Source organism: Camellia sinensis, unplaced genomic scaffold (assembly GCF_055761805.1).
Source record: "Camellia sinensis isolate YWXY unplaced genomic scaffold, ASM5576180v1 Unanchor1, whole genome shotgun sequence".
In the NCBI taxonomy this organism is placed as follows: Eukaryota; Viridiplantae; Streptophyta; class Magnoliopsida; order Ericales; family Theaceae; genus Camellia; species Camellia sinensis.
The window spans coordinates 3,403,101-3,426,868 of record NW_028128987.1 but is presented as its reverse complement, the minus strand read 5'-3'; the positions used below and the strand labels follow the sequence as shown (position 1 = coordinate 3,426,868).

Genomic DNA, 23,768 nt, shown 5'->3' with positions numbered 1-23,768 from the left:
ACATGGCTAGGGTTTCCATCGAGCTACTCAAACGAAATATGTTTCCAATTTGGGGATGTTCCACACAATTTGAATCTCCACTTTCGGGTTGTGAGTGACTATTCAAGCAATCACGGGTTGATCCATTAACTTTGTTCACATTTGGGCCGTCAATCCGGATTTGTGTATCGACCCTTGCGTTCATGTCATACTCTTATGACGTTCCACAATCCCACATTTTACATTATTCACATCACCACTAAAATCATGTTAGTACCATTTTTGAATTAACGTGAAACACACCGCCTTATTTTGGTAAATGATCAACCAATACCTTTTTGGCAAACAAACCACAAATAGTCAACAATTAGTCTAAAGGACTACACAGTGTACAAGAAAACATTTTGGCCCCGTTTGTTATCCGCTATCATAGTCCACTCCGGACTGTGATAGATGAACAGTAAACAAAGCTTCCGTTTGTTTTGATTTTGGAACTCCGAATTAGTAGTCCGAAGGGACTATGATGGGCCTCGCCAAAGGGTATTAGTAATCTGGAGTGAGAGATGGTATTAGCAACTAGTCTGTTCAGATTGGGTGTTACGGGATGTTCGCCCGGACGTTCGGCCGATCAACCGGTCAACGTTTTTTTTTTTTTTTAAACTTCTTGGGCATTTTTTTTAAAACATTAATGTTTAATGTTTTTGTATTTTTTGTTAAGTAAAAATCATAATTTTATTTGTTTTATTTTTTTATATAAAACATAATTTAACAATTCCCTCGCAATCAATCCCCTCACTAACAAAATAAACACAACTTTACTAATCCCCTCATTATGAAAACAAACACAATTTTACTAATCCCCTCACTAACAATCCCCTTACTAGTAATTTCCTCACTATCAATTCCCTCCATTCTATCTTTGAAAACAAACAGACCTTAGGACCATATGGACCACACCATTACAAAATAGAATTTATTGGCCAATCTCTCTAAACTTTATATTATTATTTAATTTTAAAATTGTTTTTCATGTGCTAGTTGGATTTATGGAAAAAATGGCATTTTACTAGTGATTTAAATTTCTATTCCTTTCTCTACAACACTTCGCCGTCACCGGTCAGCGGGCACCGGCAGCAAAGAGCATCTCCTCGAGCGGCGAGCCTGCGAGTAGTGAGCACCGGGACTAGTGATCTCCTGGACGATAAAATCTCATTCATAATCTGATTTCTCTGATCTCACGGTACTCTCTCTGTGATCTCATTCTCATCCCTCTTTATATATATCTCAGCCTCCCCACACGGTCACACCTGCCAATCTTCATATAGATACTGATTGCATTTGCTAATAATACTATTAATTGTATTTGGTTGTATTGAATTCAGAATTTATTGACATTCATGATAATTGTTTTGCTGCTGAATGCTGATGATACAGATTATGTAATTTTTTTTTTTATTATTTAATTGTGGGGGGAAAAATGTCCTACATTTCCTATTAAATTTCTATCAAGTCCTGTCAACACTGTGTTTAGAGGGTTCAGTCATTCATGTGTTAATGACTGGATGAAAATTTTATAGGTAAAGTAGGACTTATTGGGAATTAGTAGATTTTCCCCATCTTCATTAGTCCTTTTTTATTTTATGTGAAAACTGTAGTATGAGTTTGATTTTCTGGTTGTATATGCTGAATAATGCTCATAGTGTTTTTCTATTTGATTTTCAGTTTAATGTCAATGGTGTAATCCGCCAACTCAAAAGCATCTGATCTGAATATATCAACCAAACCGCCTGTTTTTCGTGAACTGCCGTTTTGGCTGTGGTTGACAAAAATAATCTGTCATTCGTGGTTTGGTTTACAGTTTTTCTTTACTCCACTCCACGCTGACCTGTGCACAACCTACTTGCTTGTGCCTTCTCATATGAATGTCCCAAAATGTATGGTCCATAACTCTGTGCATAATCCACCACAATAGCCTTCTAATTCCTAACCAAACTGAAAATAGCTAGAAATGATGCTACTCCTAATGACATTTGTGCCTCCAAAATTTTACCCTTTATCCATTTCCATGGATATGCTAGTTTTTTATTTATTTATTTATTTATTTTTAATGCATATGAGCCCTAGAAAATTGTTGAATCATGATTTTCAGTCAATTCCAATTCTACGCAACCAAATGCTTAGTGTAATTGGAATATGAATTTCTGGTGCACTTTGATTTATGATTGTTGCTTCTTGTTTGTTGAATGCATACAGAGAATGCACACAATTTACTCCTCTTATATTCTGATAGGTTTTCCTCTCTGTCCCCCTGTTTGTCTCTATATATATATAGGTATACCTATTGAACATTTGGATTTGTTGAACAAGATGGTGGAGGATGCAACAACTAAACTGGTAAAGTGTTTCACCTTTCTAGTGCATCATATGACTTCATACATGAGTACTGGTAGCACAATACAAATGTCAAAATATCACCTTTTTTCTCAGCCTCCTGTTTAGGCTCACTCTTTATTCTCTTGCTTTTATTTACATACATACATGCCTAATTATGTGTGTAGGGTCAGTCATTTGGTGGAACAAATGATTCCCAGAAATCTGTGTTTGATTTGGTAGACTTTGCAGGGGATTTAACTGTTGAGGAGGACACAAACAGGTATGATTCTTCCCTATGGCAATGCAAGCACAAAATTAAGGACTTTTGTCCTTCGGTCACTAAATAAATCATCTTGCGCCAAAAGTATTTGCTTATATATACATATATAAATTATGCAATGGGGAGGAAGTATGCAGGTTCTTCAAATCCTGAGGACAAATGCTCTGTGGATTGTGGACGTAATGTATCGTAGTTATTTGTTTGTTTGTTTGTTGTTAGCCAAAGTGTATATTAATTGAAGGTTGAACCATGTGGTGCTGTGATACAATGAAGAATAATCTAGAACTTCACCAATTCGGTACCTTATTAGTTTGTAAAAGTCTGGAATCTGATAGAGTATTATGTATTTTGATTACGTTGTCTTGAGTTTGGAAAGAGGATCATGGATCATGTATGTTGATTCCATTGTTTGGAATCAGAAATAGTAAACTACTACTTGAAGACTAATTAGCTTTGCTTTATCTAATGTCATCTTATGTAATATGACAAGGTTTTCACCTTTTTTTTCCTTTGGTTTTTCTTTCTCTTTCCTTCTATTTTGGAAGGAAGGGAGGGATTGGTGGCTGGGCTGAAATTACCAATTACACTAGATAAATTATACTATATTGTGATTGATTTTATGAGGTAGGATTTGTGGAAATATATTATTGTAGATACTGCTATATGATCTCTGTTCTTAATTGATCTGAAAGTCAACATTTTAAATGGCTGGAAATGGGAATTTGACTTTCAATGTTCAGCAAGTTCGGGTGTCCCCAGAGCAGGCTATTCATGAAATTCTTAGATGATCTTTCAATAGAGTTATTAGGAAATAAAACTAGCTACCAAGAAATATGCTTCTCCTGGGATCCTCATTTGGCAGACATATGCTTTTGGATATTGGAGCTTAACCACAGGTCTTCAACCATTGCTTATTTGCTGGAGAACAACCAATTCCCTGCCCTACCAGTTTTTGGTCAAACAAACAAGTAGTTTTGTCAGTTTAAGAGAGTCGAGTCATAAGAATTGTTGCCTTTTGCTTTCTATTGGGGCTTGTGACAAGAATGGATTGGGGAGCTTCATTCAATCGTTTTGAAGACTCTTGTATAACTTTACTAGTAGTTTTTATTCTAATAAGATTCTGGAAGCGTTTTCTGATCACGCCAAATTAGCTTGATAGTATTTTCTGATTCAAGGCACTATGCTTCTTGAGCAAATTAGTTATAGGTTTTATATAAAGTGATCTGCCCTTTTCCTTTTTTATTATGGATTACCAGAGGTATATGTTTTCAGGAAAGGCAAAAGTTATAAGGGGATCCTCTATAATGTGCCACATATTTTGGAGCTAATGTAGACAATATACCAATTTCTCTAAATAAATTATTGGTGATGCAGATGTGGTGTTTATTTTTGACCCATCCTTTGTGGATTGTGTCCTCTTTGTTGTTTCTGCCTCTAATTTACTGTATTTGGCACATAAGAGTGTTAGAGTCAATCAATCAGTATCCTTATGGTGGTTTTTGAAAAAAATAAAAATAAGAAGAAAAAAAGCAATCGAAGCCCTCTCTTCTCATGCATAACAGTGACAGAATGTTGTTTATTTTTGAAATTTCATGTTATTTTTTTCTTTTCCAAATATTTTAATTGAGGAAGCACTATAAAGTTTTTATTATTTTATTTATTTTTTAAAAGAAGCTTTTCCTTGTGTGGCATTGGTGTTCTTAGTTTTCTATATGATTTTATTTTTTATTTTTATTTATTTTTTGATTGGCACTGGGGTGTATGGATCAAAGCCCGACTAATCTCCAGGGGTGCGCAGGCCCTCGGTAAGGAGTTTCCCACAAGTGCACCATGATTAAGTCAAGGGTTTTCCCCTAGTTTGATGGCCCAAGGATTTTTTAGCACTTAAGCGGTTTCGATCCTTGAACCTTGGAAGGAGCACACCCCCAAGACCCAAGGCCTTACCACTAGGCCAACCCTTTGGAGTTCTATATGATTTTATTTTTGGTGCCTGGATTAGTGTTGCTGGTGCATTAGTATTTCGAGTTAGTGCAAAACTTCAATAATGTTAGTGTCATATTGCCTTCATGTTGAGAGAAACAATTGAATGAGTCTTTATCACACTGGCATGGGAATATTACATTTTTGATAAAATAGCTATTACTGGGCAATATGAGTGAACAGAATTTTATCTTTTGAGGAGTCACATGCTGAAAGAGAGGACTTCTTGTAGGAGTTAACTCTTCGAAATAAATTTAACTTGCTCATTAGAAATCATGGCTTTTATGAACATATGTGGTCCTCCAAAAATTACACAAAAACCTAGTTGGATTTGTATTGAACTATAGGGAGTTTCTGCCCGTGAAAAGAGTAGGGCAGGGGTTGTTGATGTTGAGCAGAGCGGTGCTGATATTCAATTAGGGATAGTTTAGCAAGGTTCTAGTGGTGAAGGTGGGATGGTAGTTTGGGGGATTTCGTGGAGAGGGGTTTGGTGGAGGGGGAAAAGGATATGGTCCTGTGGAGTTGGTGGGGACTGATAAGGTTGGTACCTAGGGGAGAGTCATGGGCCTGAAATGGGGTCTGTATTAGTTGAGGATTAAGATTTAAGACTCTAGGGGTTCAAGTCAATTTGAAATTTCATTTGATAGTGATGTTAGAGGTCATTTAATTTTAAAGAAGGTGGTTTAGGTGTACTGGTAATGTTGAAATTTTCACTTTCACTAATGATAAAGGTGGTTGGCAAGTAAATGTACAGTTTGTATAATTGGTTTTGAAGGTGAGAGAATTGGCTGGTGTAGGTGTGAAGGTGTGAGAGAAGAGAAATGAATTCACAGGGTTTCATGAGGAATGCAAGGATAAGAATAATAAGGGTAGGGGGAAATTATCATCTAGGTGGAAAGGGAATTGAAAAGGCTTCAATGTTCAGTTATTTATGATGTACAAAAGGAGAGTGAGCCTATAGTGGACAATGTGAGGACAAGAACAAGGTCAGTTGTCAGATGGAGCACTCCCATCTGGGGGGGGGGGGGTGATTTTATCTAATAAAACTATTAGTGCTTTGTCATATTCATGGAAGAATTCAGGAGGCAATTCAAGGAGAAGCATTTGGAAATCACATCTATTTTTGCTATCGCTAAAGCAGTGGAGAAAAAAGGAAATCGCTGTCAGTAGTTGATAAAGCACCTTATGTGATGTTGGAAAGATATTGAAGAATTTCAGTTATTGGGCGTGGATGGTTTTTGTGGCTTGTAGTAGGAATGTTGGGTTTTTCTTTCGTATTTTTTCTTCTTTTTCTCTTTTCCTTTGATTGTATAAGTGTTGTGCCCCCTTGGCACATTATCTGATACAATTTTATGTCTTGACAGTCAAAAAAAAGAAAAAAGAAACAATTGCTGCTTGTGTTATGCAGCATCCATCTTCGTGTTCTTAACCTGACATAATCGTCCTTCCATTTTTAATTACTACTTAATCCAACATTTGTGGGCCAATTTTATTAATGTTAGGCATCCTAAATTGATATTTGATTGTGTTGTTACAGTGGTGATATATCACTTGAAGGACTAGGGCAAGAGCTAGAAGAATGTAAAAATGATGATGTAAGTGAAGTATTATTTTCTTTTTCAGTCGCTGTTGCATGCTTATCTTGTTGATACTTTTTCAGTTTGTTCTTATTTTTAACTCTATTCCCATTCCTTTTGTAGTTTGCCATTCGTACTCCTAATTTTTGTTCCTCTTAAAAAAAAGTACAAAGGTTGTTTTTGGGTCTAAACTTAAGATTGCATATTCAGCTAAAAAAAAGAAAGAATAGAGTCTAGTCTTATATCTAGGTCATGTTACTATTGGTGAGAAGCTATCTGTTAAAACCTATCACCTACTTCACCCACTTAAACCTACTCCACTAAACCTAACCCACTACACCACTACCACCTCACCTACTCCACTAAACCTAACCCACTACACCACTACCACCTCCACTTCACCTACTCCTTACCTACTACACACTCACCCTCTTCTATATATAGGAATCATGAATCATTGTAATAAATATAACATATCATCATCAATTAATCAATCAATAATACATAAAATCATTACATGGTATCAGAGCAAGGTTGAGAACCTAGTAATTCCGCTTCACCGGCGGGCGGCAGCCTCGCCTTGGCCGCCCGCCGGACCTCTACACATACCTTCACTCCGCTGCCACAAATTCCATACTCTAGCCTCTCTGCATTCCTGAACCTTCTCTATCTTCAACCAATGTGGGTCTACCGCCAACTCCTCGCCAGAACCCTCCACCGCCGGTACTCCGCCAAGGAACGAAAGGTGGGTCGCGTCCCGAGCATTGTGTTCGAGCAAGAGGATGGTCAGCACAGAGGCAAGAACATGTCTGTGATCACCTTTTTTTAATCCACCTTCCACAAAGCATGAGATGGGGTGGAAATAAGACCGAACCTCATCGGACTCGCAATCAGACCGCACCTCAAGATCGAAGAGTCTAGAGAGAAAGAACGATCTTCCTAGATGGTTTACGGGCTTCTTGATCTGATTGGTATGGACAGAGAATCCAGAATCAGATTTTCGATTCTGTGGTTTTGAATCAATCTTCCAAATCGGTGCAATGGCATTTACTACCAAACAGATGTCTTTGTTTTACCCTTACAAAGGAAAGTCTATTCCACAGACTGCTTTGTTCAGAAGCACTAGCTTTCTTGTATTCTTCAATATTGCTTTGGGTACAGCTGGATTGGCAGCAGCGTTTCTGTTGTGGCCTACAATAACTGAGCAACTTCCCACTCTCCAACCATCTATCTTTTGCAGGGGCCTATTGCCAACCTACATTCTCTTTCTCTTAAATCCCATCATCATTTTATTTTTATTTTATTTTATTTTAATCCTATCATCCTATTTTATCATCATCATTATGTCTCCATTACCCAACTTTCTTTCTTTTCTCATCCTCTTTTTATTATACTATATTACCCAAAAACAACCACACAAGACCATAAAAAAAAAAAAAAAAAAACCCAGCTTGCGTATCAGGTAAAGCTGTGCAAGCCAACTTTCTTTATTTTATATATATATATATTACTCTTTTTATTATATTATATTAAAAAAAAAAAAAAAAAAAAAAAAAAAAAAAAAAAAAAACCCTTTACCAATTTGCACAACAAACCATATTTTATTCATCTCAGGGATCAACCCCGATCACATTTTTACACCAAAAAAAAAAAAAAAAAAAACAACCAAACACATCCACAGGCGGGATTTTTCTTCTCTACTCTGCCGCCTGTCTTTTCTTCTTGCCTCCGTCCTGGACGGCCCTTGACGGTGTTGCCTCCGTGCTTCCTAGACCACCAAGCAAGTTTCCTCCTCCCTGCTCCTCCACTACAGCATATGGTGGACCTCCAAATCGGAACATCACGGTGGCCTTCCGCTTCAGCTCCTTGTTTTCTGCCTTTAGCACACTTATCTCTGCTCGCGCATCCTTATACATGCGTTGGAGCAGAGCTAGTTGGGAGTTTAACTGTTGCACCTCATTTGTCCTGCTCTGCAGCCGGTGCGACAAATTTGTGACCGCAGTCATGGTTTCCACGCATGACTTCAGAGTATACTGATTGGCCTCAATATCAGTTTGCACCGCCATTTTTTGCTCCACCGACCGCATCGGAAAGTTCAACGGAGCAAACACAGAGGTGTTTGGTTGAGGTTCACTGGCCACCGCACTAGTTATTTCTCTTGTGGACTCGTTCAGTTCTGGAAAGAGCGTGAGCAGACCACGGGAAGAGGAGGCCATGTTCTGGGTAGCTGGACGGGAAGAAGAGGCCATGTTGCTGAGTGTTTCAGAGACGGGTTGGTTACAGAGTATTCCAAAGTTTCTCTCTCCGAAGAGGCAGAGTTTTTTCAGAGACGGGTTGGTTTCAGCGGTTTCAGACTGGTATGCACAGCCTCCGCCTCACCCTTGGTTTAAATAGCCAGGGCCGATCCGCGCATCGCGCGCCACTTGACGCCAGACGACAAACGGGCGCGCCAGCCAAGGCACTCACGTGCCTCGCCATCATGTCCGGCACATCTTTTTATGACTTGGGCTCGCCTTTTGATGGCACGCCTTTTTATGGATTGGGCACGCCTTTTGATGGCACGCCTTTTGAAAGATTGGGCACACCTTTATGGGTCCGACAAGACTCTGTAAACTGTCCCGACATTGATTCCGGTTAGTTTCTACAAGGGTCCAGCAAGACTCTGTAAACTGTCACAACAACTGTCACAACATTATCTGCTACAACGGTCCGACATGACCCCATAAACTGTCTTCTACATCGGTCTGACACCGCCATCCAGTGTCCTCTGCACCGTTATGACACCACCATACAGTGTCCTCTACAACGTTATGACACCCCCATACAGTGTCCTCTACAACGTTATGACACCACCATCCAGTGTCTTCACCAATGGTCTGACACGACCATACAGTGTCACCTATCCTCTTTTATTTTTATGTATTTTCTTGTTTTGTAACTCTCTCCAAACTCAAGTTGGCTAGTTCCTATCCCCCTTGAGTTTGCGGGGGACTGTTAAAACCTATCACCTACTTCACCCACTTAAACCTACTCCACTAAACCTAACCCACTACACCACTACCACCTCACCTACTCCACTAAACCTAACCCACTACACCACTACCACCTCCACTTCACCTACTCCTTACCTACTACACACTCACCCTCTTCTATATATAGGAATCATGAATCATTGTAATAAATATAACATATCATCATCAATTAATCAATCAATAATACATAAATTCTTACACTATCTTACCTGAACTTTTTCCCTTACCCCGAGGTGCCCATTTCAGCCCTTTATGACATCTGTATGGGTGGAAAATATAATACCTCAATGTAATAAATGGAAGGAAAAGAAGAAAGAAAGAAAGAAAGAAAGAAAGCAAGAAAAGGATGGATGGAACAAAAATAACTATGTTTTGTGAAAGTTGACATTTCCAGTGCCTGGAGCCTTTGCTGGTGGTGGAAGTGGTCACTAAAAGTAAAACGGAATGCTAGTGTTGTTTGCTCTCCTGTTTTGGTTTTGGAGGTGGTAGCCTGCATTTAACTGAAATTAATGCCCTTGACAGTGCCAAATAACAAAATAGGATTGATGTAGCTGCCCTGATTCCTAAATAGTTGGGATAATGTTTTGTTGAGTTGATCAGATGTAGCGTTCACATTCTTCAATAGGTTTTGTAGGCAGTTTTGGCATTTTTTGAATTCCCTTCTTATATATAGTCACAATTTTCACTAAAGTTGATATGATCTTTATTATTAGGATTGCTGGATGGCTTCTTTGCTTCTATAAACTTCTGCTGGTCATGACCTTATATATGTTAGATAGTTTGATATACATTGTTGGGCACATTTTCTAACAGCTTAGGCCTTTGGAAAAATTAGTGACCTAACACGGTATTAGAGAACCTTCTGGAAAAAAAAAAACACGGTATTAGAGCTCAGGTTTAGAGAGGTCTTGGGTTCAAGTCTCTTTGTTGGCATTTCGTATTCTTTCCCCATTTGGTTTCTTCTTCTCAGTTTGCTTCTCCTTTTGTTTGTCTCTCCATGTTGAGACGGGGTTGCACGTGAGGGAGGGTGTTATATAGCTTGATATACATAGTTGGGACCATTTCCTAACAACTTAAGCATTTGGGAAAGTTGGTTACTTAATAATTAAAGGAAGTAATTTATTTCTATTTCAATTATTTGTCTTACAGGTTGTTGCAAACATACTGTCTAAAGGTACGAAATTGCGGGAATATACGAAGGGTGTTGAAAACAATTTATGGCAAGTTGAATTGGAGTCGATTCAGGTTGGTGATAAGATTACAGATTTCATCTTGGGAACCAACGGTTTTGGTATAAAAATTTAGCTGTTTTTTCTTGTAAACTTGAGCTTTCATCTATGGGAAAACTGTAAATTAAATCTTTTCTTTTCTCAATCACACTGCCATGGTGCTTGTTGTAAATTAATTCTTGTTGCTTTGTTAACAACAAATTCTTTAATCCTGATGCCAAGTGGCTATCTGTTTCAAAATTTGCTGTTACTATATCAGAAAATAAGCTTCTTGACCACCTTCCACTTGGCAGATACTTTGCAAATTTTTAATGTAGCATGCCAATGTTATAACCTCAACAAACTCTTCTTGTCACACCGCATGGACTCCCATTTTTTTTTACTGTTTGAGAAAAATTGCCTCAGTTTTGCAGAAAAAAATTGTTATTTTTTTGCTATTTGTTACATCGGTATCATAGTCTAAAAATGAAATGCAATTTCATTTGAATTTCATTTGAGACAGTTGGGCAAGCTCTTTAATTGTATCTTGGTATCTCTTTCTTCTTTCCATTACTGTAGAATATCTTTATACTTAGTGCTTTCCGTGTCCATATCAGGATTATATAAAAGAAAGTGATAATCTGCTCTCGCTTCATGATCAGATTCATGATTGTGACAGCATCTTGTCACAAATGGAAACTCTACTAAGTGGATTTCAGGTACCTTAACTCATCTTATAGTCATTTACATAGTGACTGGTTCTTTACTATTCCTAACGATAATAAACATGCAATTTGAATTGTTGGACTTCATATATTTGAATAGGAATTTCTCAATGTTCTTGCTGGAAAAAGAAACAATTACCTTGTTTGGTTTATGATTGATTTTCTGAAAATTGAGTTTTTTTTTTTTTTGTTTTTTTAGTGAATTTTTTATATATTTTAAGCAATTGTTTGTTACTTTTTAGATGCGCATAACTTAGATGCACCTAAAAAGTAAAATATTTGTAAAATATATTTTAAAAAATCAATAAATAACAAGAATACGAAACTGTGTTGAATTTTTGTATTTTTTTTTTTTGCATTTTTGGCGTTTAGTCAATTTTTAAAGATTTTTTTCACAAATATTATACTTTTTAAGTGCATTTAGATTAGGTGCATCAAAAAAGTAAAAAAATTTCTTAAAATATTAAAAAAATTTACTAAAAATAAAAAAAAAACGTAGAAAACAAAAAACTCAATTTTCAGAAAACCAGTGTAAACTGCTGGCGGTCCCTCTTTTGAGACCTATACTTGATTATTATGTCTTTAGGATACCATCCAAAAATCATAAGCTGTGATATTTCTGAAGTTTCACTATATGATAACAACTGATGAATAAAAATTCAATTAAGATTGAAAAGAAAACCCATCAGTTATTATTATTATTATTATTATTATTATTATTATTATTATTACGATTATTACAAAAAAAGACAGATAACAATGTAGTGCATACATATACCCACAGATAGTAGGTATACAGCCCAATTTATTTTTTCCTTCTCAGTACTTTTAAAGATGGAAAGTAAGTTTTTTTTTTTTTTAATGAATAATTAGTTATATTTATATTATGGGGCATTTATTCATAAATCCCTCTTCACCTATTTATGTTCCACTTAGTCAAAATTATTTTCTTATGTTTATGCGTGACATAGTTACTAAAATACCCCTAACAATAATATTTACATTAACAGTATGAATGTTCCTTGATGTGAACGTTCACACTGTCAATGTGAACATTCACACGTCAATTTGAACATTCACACTGTAAAATATGAATTTTCACATCACCAAATTGCTAAGCATTTAAAAAATATTTGTAAGGGTAAAATTGTTCATAAAATACCTTAAATATCAGAATTAGGATTTGGTGGATTAAATGTCTAAAATAATAGGACTAATTTGAATACAAGAATATTTTATGGACTAATTGGAATACAAGTACTTGAAAAAGGATTTCATAATAAATCCCCTTTATATTGTATTATATATAGTGTTTCTCATGTACAACAAACAGCTTTTCTCCTTTCAAAGTTACAAATTATTTGTGATATTGCTGCATTTAAACCTTTATGCATTATATCCTAGACTGCTAGTTCCATTTCCAGTTTACTTGATGGATGGGGAACATTCTTTTCCTGCTTTTATTGCTTTAGATTTGTTGCTTTCTCTCACTGTTATATATCAATATTAAGCTCTTTTTTTTGTTCTAAGCTGTCAATTCTGTGGTACTTGTTTATGCATGCTGGGAAGGGCAAGTCAGCATCCTTGTCTACTTAAGTAGATGATTTATTGAGGTATTAATAATTTGCAATTGTCGCAGGGCAACTCAAAGACACAGAAGGCAATACATTTATTTCAAAACAGTGTTATTGATGGCTGATACCTTACTAACAATAGGAAGCCAGGGGAAAAAAGAAAATTCAACCACACTAAATTTCTTTGCTCCAGGGGTTCACCAGATGAACTGCCCCTAGCAAATCTTTAATTTCTAACATGTGGCCCATGATAGCCTTGCTTGTTTAAGCATATCATGCCCACAGAGTATGTGGACTAAATGGTTCTATGGATCTAAATTATTCTAAGGAAAAAATAACTAATGACTGGACAGAAAATTTGGAACACCTTTGTTTCCCCCTTTCTTTTTTGGTAATCTGCTGGCTTTTATTATTCATTTTATTTTATTTTTGGTTCATTCACAGGGAATGAGAATGTTTCCATTTTTACTCTCTCTCTGTTGCTTACTCTTTGTTACCTTAAATCTTGTGTCATCAAAATTACTAATATTCCAGAGAATATGTGCTAGGCTGAGATTGGCTCTATAAGTTCAGACATAAAAGTTCTTCAGGAGAAGTCGATGGATATGGGACTGAAGTTGAAAAATCGCAAGGTACACTTTTATTATAAGCTCTGTATATTGTTCCAGAAATCATGTTTATATTAATAAATTATAGTTTAAGAAGCCGCATTAATTGGCTCTTTATTTATTTGCTTTTATATATTATAGAATGTGCTCATCATCTTGTAATGCATTCATTCAAAGAACTGATGTCATTCAGTTGGATTTGCATTATGCTGAATTCATGAAGAAACAGCTCTTATCGAAAGGCACGTAAAGAAGTGGATATTGTTATGTGCCTTGAAGGTCAATGTGCCTTGTAAAGGATATTGTTATCTTAAAGAAGTGGCAATAGTTTCTCTCTCTAGTGCAATGTAGGGTTAGTGGGTCTTGTCCAATTTATGCTTACATTCCTTTTGTGGTTAAATTGTAAGTGTCATCATGAAAGAAGTGGCAATATTTCGTGGCTTCAGGTTCTGCAGCATACGTATGAGTAGTTATTATACAGTTGGTGCCTTGTGCTCAGCAACCTGGGGCCACACTCACTTGCTCAAGGAAAATACTAAAGTTTTCTATTTTATCTTTAATGTAATATGTTTTTTGTTGTGTGTTCTGGAGTACTCTTGGACCGCAATCGGAGATATCATGTCACTAATTTAGGTTCTTGATGTGTTATTAGGGTGCAATAGTGGGAAACTTATGTTCTATTAGTTACACTTCTTGGACATAGAAACCTAGTAGGGCATGCCCAACGCATGTTTAGACATGTGTCCAAATATGTCTTATTATGTTTTTGTTCTTTTCAAATCAGATACTCTCTAGTGCTCTTTTGGTTCAAGGTGGTTTGGACTAAAAAGGTCCAATTTTGTAGGTTTTTGGTCCAAAATTTTGTCCCAAATCAAAATGAAACCACTCAGAGCCCAAATATGTTTTTTAGTCATTAAAAGTCTAGTAAAATAATGGTTTGGCCTGAGATCACTTCGTACTGATAATTCACTTGTCTTATTTTTCTTTAGTTTTCTCAAGTACCATTTGAACTCCATCCAGCAGTATATATCCATATCTGTTAGTTCAACAACCTTCATTTTACTATTCTACTACGAAGCATGGACACTCTAAAATCGGTGCCACAGCGGTGTCCGACACGGGGACACGCCCGGGACACGTATTTAATTTAATGATTTTTTTGTAAGGGACACGGCGGGGACACGCGTGTCCATATCGGGACATGGCAGGACTCACCTTTTTTTTTAATTTTTTTTCTTCTTTTGCCTCTCTTATTTAGTGTTTTTGTGAAGAATATTGTTGGATGTTAAATGTTTTTCCCTTCTCGTCTTTGTTCTTGTTATCGTTTATTATGACTTTTTTTGTGAATGGATGATCTATTAATTTGTTTAAATGTAGTGGTTATATTTATTGAATTAAAAGTTATTATGTTAGTGTCTGTTAATTTTGATTTAGGATGAATGTAATATGAATCTACATAACACATAAAAATATGTAAAAATAAAAATAAAAAACTTCACCATGTCTCCTGCCGTGTCTGTGTCCTCATTTTTTGAAAATTGCCGTGTCCCGTGTCGGTGTCCTTGTCCGTGTCCGTGCTTCATAGCTATTCTATTATTGTCTTTTTCTTTTATTATTTTTTAAATATTGATTTTCTAATTTTTTCCAATCTTCTCGATTCTTTACTTTTTGTTTGAATGATAATTTCTAGAAGTTGGTTTATGTTGTCTAACAGGTGGCAGAATCAAAACTGGCAAAATTTGTTGAAGATATTATTGTCCCACCAAGGATGATCGACATAATTGTAGATGGAGAGGTACTTATGATTTTACTGATTCATATGCACTTTCTTTCGGAAAAAGAATTTATATTGTTAATGTTGCGGTGGTGTAGGGCCAGAAAGACGGAAATGGCACAAGAACACAACTAGGGCTTTCAGACAAGAAGAATAGAAGAAAGAATAATGAAGAAGAAGAACAATAAATGGAAATTACACTTCCAAAATGACTCTCAATATTCAACAATTAATCATCAAAGTCTAGGTTTCATAATTTTTTCCTTTAATGCCCTTAAAGCATGCTCACGCTCACGTGGCCATCACATGAGCTTTCTGTCCAGTTTTTTTAATGGTGAGTGATGAGAGGACTACAGTGAAATACGACTTGAAGTCTGAGGATTTGATTGTTGCAATTAGACAATGAGGGCCCGAAGTAAATTTTGAATGAAACTTGGAGGGTAAAAAGTGTAATTTACCCTCTCTTTTTTTTCTTTTTTAGATGGAGCGGACTAAGAAAATGTGTGTTGCTGTATCTTACATATTGTGTAATTCTTTTATTTATGATTAAAGCTTCAATAATCTGCCAATGAGAGGAACAGTATGAGAACTTTATTTGCTATATTGAATTATTTTCCATGTATATACACTTGATTTCAAAGATCTCCAAGGCATACTTGTGAAAGAGGCCGCATGATGATAGGCATCACAAAGGCATGGGATGACAATTATTTGAAGAATTGTTAAATTTTAGTATTATTAGGAATTTTGATTGAATAAGATTTTTTTATCTTTACCGGTAGTTTCTAATTCTACAGTTTCCTATTTATGAGTTACCTAATTAGATGGTGCTTATGCCTCTGAATATATGGCATCTTATGTAATTGTCTGTATAACTTTCACCCATCTACTTTCACTCAATTCCACTTCAGTCCATTTTTCATTTAAAAGTGGGGGAGCAAAGTGAAATTCAAAATGAAAAATCCAGGGGGACAAGTGTAACTTACCCGAAAAGAAAATAAAAAACCATTACCTACTGCTGGTCTACATTAAGTACATGTATCTAGATCTCCTACATGACTCACCATGGTATTTCCACATGAGGCTGCCATTCTCCATGAAGAAGCCATCCTCCGTGAGGCCGCCATCCCTCTATAAGGCAATTCATTCTTCATGAGGCAACTCTTAGGTCTCTCACTCAGTGCACTCAGAACACTCTTTCAGCTCAGCTGTGAACCTCACCACCCTGAGTGCACATCTCCTAGTCCTAATACTTCACTAAAGGGCACCCTTATGCTGCTAACCAACGCAGCTCGAGGGAGGGGCACACACTTGTGCATTTATGTGGAATTGTTTCTTGATTTAGCTTTGCTAGATATGCTTGTAGTTTTCCTGAAGTGTACAGTACATGTTGCTGATGATTTGGCCATTAAAGGTGGAATTATTGTGTTTCTGATGTTTTCATTAAAGCTACTAACCTAACTGCTTTGGAATTCATCTTTAGGTTAATGATGAATATATGAGAACTCTTGAGAATCTGAGTACGAAGCTGAAGTTTGTTGAAGCGGATGTCATGGTTAAAACTTCAAAAGCTCTAAGAGATGTTCAGCCTGAACTAGAAAGACTTCGGCAGAAAGCAGTCTCAAAGGTTGTTGAGTATATGAAGTAAAGTAACATGTGCATTGATAACTATAATTATTTAGATATGTGTGCAACTTTATGTTTGACCTTCATATTATCATGAATCTTATATTTCTTTTTAGATGATGTGCTTTTAATACCTCTCCCTAAGTAACACAGATACGAACACTGGATACAAATATGACACAATACGGACATGCCAACATGACAATTTAAAAAAAGATCAGGTCACAACAACACAGACAGAGACATGACCCCAAATAAATATTTATGTATATGCATAATACATGTAAATAGTAACTACATTTGTTTTACTTTACAAACTCATTTATATTTTATTATCAAGAAAGATCTGAGTGATCAGTGCAATCATGTTGAACTTACAGCCTTGATGTTTCTTTTTTAATAAATTTTTTCTTTTTTTAATTTTTTGGTAGATGAACTAAAGTTAATTTCCTGTTTTTGATGAGACTAGATTCATTAAGGATGATCTGCAGACTGGATGTTTTGCGGATGCAATCCGAATGATGTAGTTAGAATTAGTATGGTGATTATGTTTTAGTATCATAAAAGTTAGTTGTGTCTTTTATTCTATAAACATGTGGTTAGGCCCTTCTAGTATTCAGATTATGATATTTTTTTTTATATTGAATATTTTGGAGCTTGAGAGCTGTTGTATCCCAATTTGGGACTTTCTCTCTCTAATGAAATCTCTTTCTTGATTTGGCACCATCACCAAATCCCCTGCAACGTCATCAATCCCTACACCAATTGCTACAAAAATCAAAGTAACACTTAATCAAAAGAAACTTGTGATTTAGAGTTTTAGGATGATGGGAATAAATAGAAAACGAAAACTTGTCTTTTTCAAAGTTCTCCTTAAAATGAGAAGTGACTATCAAAATCCAAAGATTATTTTCATCTTCGAATTTGATCTTGATTTATCTATCACATTTTACTAAAGGAAATTTGCTTATTCTATGAATGGTTTTCAGTACTGCAAGTTGTCATGAAAATTGATGTGGAACTTTCTAAACCAGTCCCTTCTCCACATCTTGATGTGGATCATGAGATGTACAAGGAAAATGAAATTATGGAGAAATCAGTTAATTATTGACGTGGAGGTACTATGGGGCTGGATAATTTATGTTATTTTGGAATCTTAAAGTACTTTTTTAAGATTTAGGTTAGAATATTATTTTTATATGTTTTTTGTTTCTGGATTATTTTGGTAATTTTGGTTTATTTAACCTTGTATTACTTGATGTTGGAGTAATCTTGTCAAGTAAGTCGTTCCCTTTTATTTATTTTTTATCAGCATCAAAAAAGTTTGTCTCATGATTTGACAAATTGGACCAGACTATTAATATTGTTCTAGGAGTTACTTCTATAGCTCTATTCACTGAGAGCAGCAGAGCCATAATTTTCTTGCTGGCAATTTTAAAATTCAGATATCTTTATCTGATGATGATTTTCATGTTAGTCTTGCATAGGGTGCTAAACATTTGTTGTCCATTAATATATACAAATTGCTTTTCTGTAATATGAAATAATTTCCCCCCCTTTATGTCCCTTTTCCTGGTCTTTAGGTGTTTGAGTTCATCGTTCAGAAGCTTTATGCATTGAGAAAACCCAAAACAAATATCCAGATACTTCAACAGAGTGTTCTTCTAAAATATATGTAAGTGGTCTCTGTGCCCTCACAATGGTGCTTATATCATTTGGAGATGTGGTTTACATATTGTTTAATTTTCTTTGATTAATATTACATTCATTGGCCATTAGGGGGCTATGTTTTCATTGATAATATGTTTTTTCAATGCTATTGCTTCTATTTTGTTATTTGTCTTAGTTCTGGTACATTTATTGTATGCGATCTAGTCAGAAATTTACGATGTCATTCATGATGTCAATTCATCATGAGTCAATGACTTGGTTGTTTATTGGAATTAAGTTTACTAGCTATTAAGTTCCTATTATTTGGAACTGGTGTATTGGGCCCAGTGGCAATATGGGAACTATTGTGGAGCGGAAGTTAGTGTTTGAATCCCATAAAAAAATGTTACTGTTAGTACTTGAGAGCTCGATGTCTTGTTTGTATAGTCTTTGCTGATTTCCTTCTCTTTGCATCTTCTTCTTTGCTGATTTTTTCTTTTATCTGCTTTTGTTTTGCTAATCTTATTTCATCTTCCATTGCTGTTCTTCTGTTACTTCTATTCAAGTTTTAGTTTCTTCCATTATCATTTCATTTTTTTTCTGTACTTCGAGTTTCCTTTTCTTTTTCATTCCTACATCGTGTTCTTTTACTCTTCTTCAAGTTTTAGTATTTTCATTGTCGCTTCATCTTCTTCGGGTTTCGTTTTCTTTTCTATTGCTCCTACTTCACTCTTTCAAGCTGCTGCTTCTTCCTTTGCTGTGCTACAGTGGGAGGAGAAAAACTTTTATTCAACAGAAATGAGGATTGCATCCAAAATTTGTCTTTTCTGTCAAAGGAGCCTCCAACAATCCTCCTCAAACGGAGAGCCAAGACTTTTGGTAACAACTTATAAATGCAACCCACCAGGTTCATAGATCAAATATTTTTCAATTGAGGCTCCTACACCATCCAAATTACTGAAATATTCTTGACCCCCAAACCCTAATAAAACAAATAAATATGACTTGCAGTATAGTAAATTCGAATCAATATAAATTAGGACTTAACTCAATATGTTGGGTGCTTCCCATTGGACCAAAAAGCTTTTGCAGTTGTCATGGGGTCTGCACATTTTGGTTTGGGCTCTTGAAGCCTGTGAAATTTGTTTAGGCACTATTAGCTATGGTGTAATCAAGTTTATTTTAGCTCCTGGTTTATCATGTTCATGAGCCAGTTTGGGCCAAGTAGAAGGCTTGAGCACAGCTCATGAACATCATAGAAAATTGTGATCTACAGTTATAATCTAACTTGGACATGCTAGGATGTAAGTGTCACATTTATATTATTATTGTGTGCAAGTGAGGGTAATTCTATTTCCATACCACACTTCATCTTAGTGCACACCATTTCTGCCATTGGATATCAACTTCCGAACAAAGATCAATTGTTTGGATAAAGTTGATATCATCTTTGTTTGGAAGTTGATATTCAAGCAATACAAACGGTGTGTACTGAGAAAAAGTGTGGTGAATAAAGTACCTTGCAAGGGGAAAACTTATTTAATTTTGTCATTGCAGCTGTATTTTGTTTTCTTTCTGACCAATTTTAACTTTGTCAGTGGGAATGCCTTAAGGTTACATGTTGGCTCTTTTAATATCTGGATGAATTAGCATTGGAGTAAATCAGTGTGAGATTACTTGATGTGTAGGTATGTTATTTCCTTTCTCAAGGAGCACGGAAAGGAGGTGTATGTTGAGGTTCGTGCAGCATATATTGACACAATGAACAAGGTAAATGCATGGGAATCATTTTAAAACTTCTAATTAAGATTTACATGCTTAAGAGTGAATTACATTTTTTCATGTCTCTGAGGAGCTGGGAGTGTTCATATTGTCTTTTATGAATGACCATAAAGTACTCCCTGCCAATTTCATAATGAATGTTGTAATATGTTATAGTTTTTCTATTTTAATGGAGGCACCTTATGCTGGGTTGGAGGCATGGGCAGACAATACAAATTTCAAGGGAAGATTAAAACTGTAGGAAACTTATGTTGAGACTGTTAATAGTCACATTCATTGCTGGGATGAGGTGTCAAGTCCTTGGATGTCCACTGAACTCTTCTTGATGAGGTGGCAACATGTAGACCTCTCCACTAGTTACTTCATTAATCTCTTAGTCCTTATATTAGGTTAGTTATTTATACAATTAGGAGGGGTCAATATGTCCCAACGTAATTAAGGCCATGTTTGGTTGGAGGTAGTAGTGTAACTTAGTGGCATACTATTCTAATGGGACTAGTCAAGTGTATGACTGGTGTCTCACTTGTCCAGTTCATTGCGAAGCCCTAGTCCCCCAGTCCTGGATAAAACTTGCACATGCAAGACTGGAACTCAAGTCCTGGCTTAGTGGGAATGGACATTGGGACTAGGTGGGTCAACAATGCATGGGGTATTACATTAGAGGATCTAGAGAGAGAATGAGAGTCTACAGCAGGAGAGCTTCAGAATTACGAGTTGAATATAAACTTACCATTATCCAAGTGATAGTGAGTCCAGAGGGGGTTTAGTGGAGATCATTGAGAGGAATCGAATGAGAAGCTTTTCTTTGAAGATAGGTTTGGGGGTTGTCTTTTGGGCAATGTAAGCTTTGCAGCGGGTTTGGAGTTGGCCCAGCAATCGATTTTTCTTCAGCTAGTATAGTTGTAGTTCAGCAATTTTTTGTCTTCAGAAATTGAGCAACAAGAATGGTGTCTTTGTTGAGATGTTAAATGGGAGGCTGGAAAAAAAAAAACATAACATTATAATTCCGGCAGGGGTTGATGGTCAAGGGTGGACGGCAATGGCTAAGATGTTTGAAAGAATTATCCATGGAGATACCAAGGTTAAGGAGGATGAAAGAGAGATGAGGACTAAAGATGGAGGAGGAAAGCATCAAAGTGATCATGATTTATCAAGGAATTTCAGAGGAGACACACAAGTGAATCTGGCCAATCATCAGAAAACAGGGGCAAACAGGGGAGTTTCGTGTGCAGATGTGCTCAAGTCTAAATCAGCTATCTTGGGAAGGTGTAGCTCCTTTCTTGAGTTGCGTAAGGTGGTGGTATGCACTAGAACTGATTTCTTCAATGAATGGGCACAGATTGAGAAAGAACTAAACAGTTCTTTTAAAGCTTCTATTGCTCTTAGGCCTTTTCAATTAAACCGAGCTCTGTTTTTTGCAAATAGCATTGAGTAGGCTGCTGACTATGGTGGTTAGGGATTGTGTTACTTTGATAAGGGCATTGCAGTGAAGTTGGAAAGTTGGTAAGATGAGTTGCACAGTAGGCCCAATGTCATTGCTTCAAGTGGAGGATGGGTCTCTGTTTGTGACTTGCCCTTCAATCTCTGGAATGACATGGCTTTTGAAAGGATTGGGAAGATGTGTGGTGGTCTAATTGATGTGGATTGTGGAACCAAGTCTTTTGGGAATCTCTTTGAGACGAGGTTGAAAGTCAGAGGTTTTGATAATGGGTTTTTACCAGCTACCATTGAGGATTTGCCGCCATTGTAAGAAGATGGGAGGACCGTAGGCAATGGAGTTTCTGACTAGATTTTTCAGTCGGTTCCAGCGCTGGAGAAAGGGGAGGTGAGGAGTCAGTTGGGCAGATAGAATGAGGTGAGAGACAACGGTGGGGGAAGAAGAGTAAGGGTCGAAGTGGGTAGTCAGATTGGTTTTTTTTAATTACGATGGGCCTAGACAAAGAGTGGGCTCAACCCATAACCTGGTTATTACAAATAATGATAATCAGCCTTGTGGATTAATCATTTGGGCCCAAATGATAATCTTATTCAAAAGGAAAGGGGTCTAGCACTCATTGAGGGCCCAAGTGGCCCAGCTTTTATTGAGGGCCCAAGGGACTTTATTCTTAATCCGATGGAGGATTCGGGGCTGGGTTTGGGTAAATCACCTGGTTCCAATCCTTTGGCCTCATGAATTAGAGATCTCGAGTTTGATGTTAAAGACGGGGTACGAAGGAGCTATGCAAATGAGGAGAGGCGACGACTCCCATTTTGCGAAGCGACAGTGTCAATCAATCTCGCTCAAGGTTTTCCGACGCTTATTCATGATGCTCTCACTACGGAGGAAACACAGTTAGGGTTGGCAGATACTATGGATAGATTAGGTGGGGATTTTTAGGGATTAAATGTGATACCAGAGGTTGTGGATGACAAGTTTCTAGAAGTCAATAGTGCTTTGGAAAATCTGATTCATGATGTGGAAGAGGGTTGTTTTGAAGCTCATGAGGTGTTGCAAGCTCTGGAGGATTATGGAACATCTGAGAGCGCGGATTCACAATTGTGATTGAGGGGTTGCCCATTAAAATGGGGACCAAGGCCTCTCAAATTTGAGAACACGTGGCTAGAGCATCAATCTTTTAAACGAAATTTTGAGGAATGGTGGTCTAATGCTAGTTGTCATGGATGGGAAGGTTTTAAAGTTATGAGAAAATTGAAGATGGTCAAGGAAAACGTGAAGTGCTGGAATAAGGAGGTTTTTGGGAATTTGGAGATTTCAAAAAAGGAGGTTGATGCGCAGAATCGAAGAAGTAGATACCTTGGAGTTGCAGGGGGGTTTAGTTGAGTCATTAAGAAGTGAAAGGTTTGAGTTGAGATTGAAATTGGAAGAGTTGGTGTTTAGGGAGCAAATTTCTTGGGCTCAAAAGGCAAAGGTCAAATGGTTGAAGGAAGGGGATGTCAATTCAAAATTTTTTCACAAGGTTGTAGATATAAAAAGAAAGAAGAAGTTTATAAACAAATTAGAAGTGAGCCAGGGGTAGTTGAGGAGAGGGAGAATCATATTGTTAGTGGAATTTATGACTTTTATTCTAAGTTTTATTTGAAGGAGGGGATGAATAGACCGGGGGTTGTAGGACTTGAATGGGGACCTGTTGATCAGGCAATTGCAGTGTGGCCTGAAAGGCGATTTGACGAAATGGAAATCCGAGAGGCAATCTTTGATCGTGAAAGGGACAAAGCTCCAGGTTTGGATGGCTTCTCCATGGCCGTTTTTCAGGACGGTTGAGAGGTAGTGAAAAGGGATTTGTTGAGAGTTTTTTTGAAATTTCATGAGTTAGGGGTTGTTAATTTGAGCTCAAATGCTACATTCATGTAGAAATTTAATGTATAAAGAGAAATAGAGAATTGTATTATTGATTGATTTATGTTGTTGTATCTGTCTATTACAAATGGTTCCTTATATAGATGTAGGTGTAGTGGAGTAGGTGGTGGTAGGTGAGGAGTAGGTGAGTGTAGTAGGTGAGTGTGTGGTAGGTGATGGTAAGTGTGTGGTAGGTGATGGTAAATTTTAACAGCCCCCCGCAAACTCAAGGAGGATAGAAACTAACCAACTTGAGTTTGGAG

General features: G+C 36.7%; 1 protein-coding gene across 1 annotated transcript in view; it reads left to right on the top strand.

The window, feature by feature from the left end:
* Positions 1-1,009: 1,009 nt before the first annotated feature.
* Positions 1,010-23,768, top strand: part of LOC145788629 (vacuolar protein sorting-associated protein 52 A-like) — a 43,204-nt gene continuing 20,445 nt past the window's right edge. Inside the window, exons 1-11 of the mRNA XM_082910874.1 lie at positions 1,010-1,219; positions 2,312-2,373; positions 2,538-2,632; positions 6,150-6,207; positions 10,371-10,466; positions 11,047-11,148; positions 13,277-13,360; positions 15,051-15,131; positions 16,594-16,737; positions 18,320-18,411; positions 20,075-20,156. Coding sequence (XP_082767000.1) covers positions 2,347-2,373; positions 2,538-2,632; positions 6,150-6,207; positions 10,371-10,466; positions 11,047-11,148; positions 13,277-13,360; positions 15,051-15,131; positions 16,594-16,737; positions 18,320-18,411; positions 20,075-20,156 — 861 coding nt within the window. The 5' untranslated portion in view covers positions 1,010-1,219; positions 2,312-2,346. The remainder of the gene's footprint in view (positions 1,220-2,311; positions 2,374-2,537; positions 2,633-6,149; positions 6,208-10,370; positions 10,467-11,046; positions 11,149-13,276; positions 13,361-15,050; positions 15,132-16,593; positions 16,738-18,319; positions 18,412-20,074; positions 20,157-23,768) is intronic.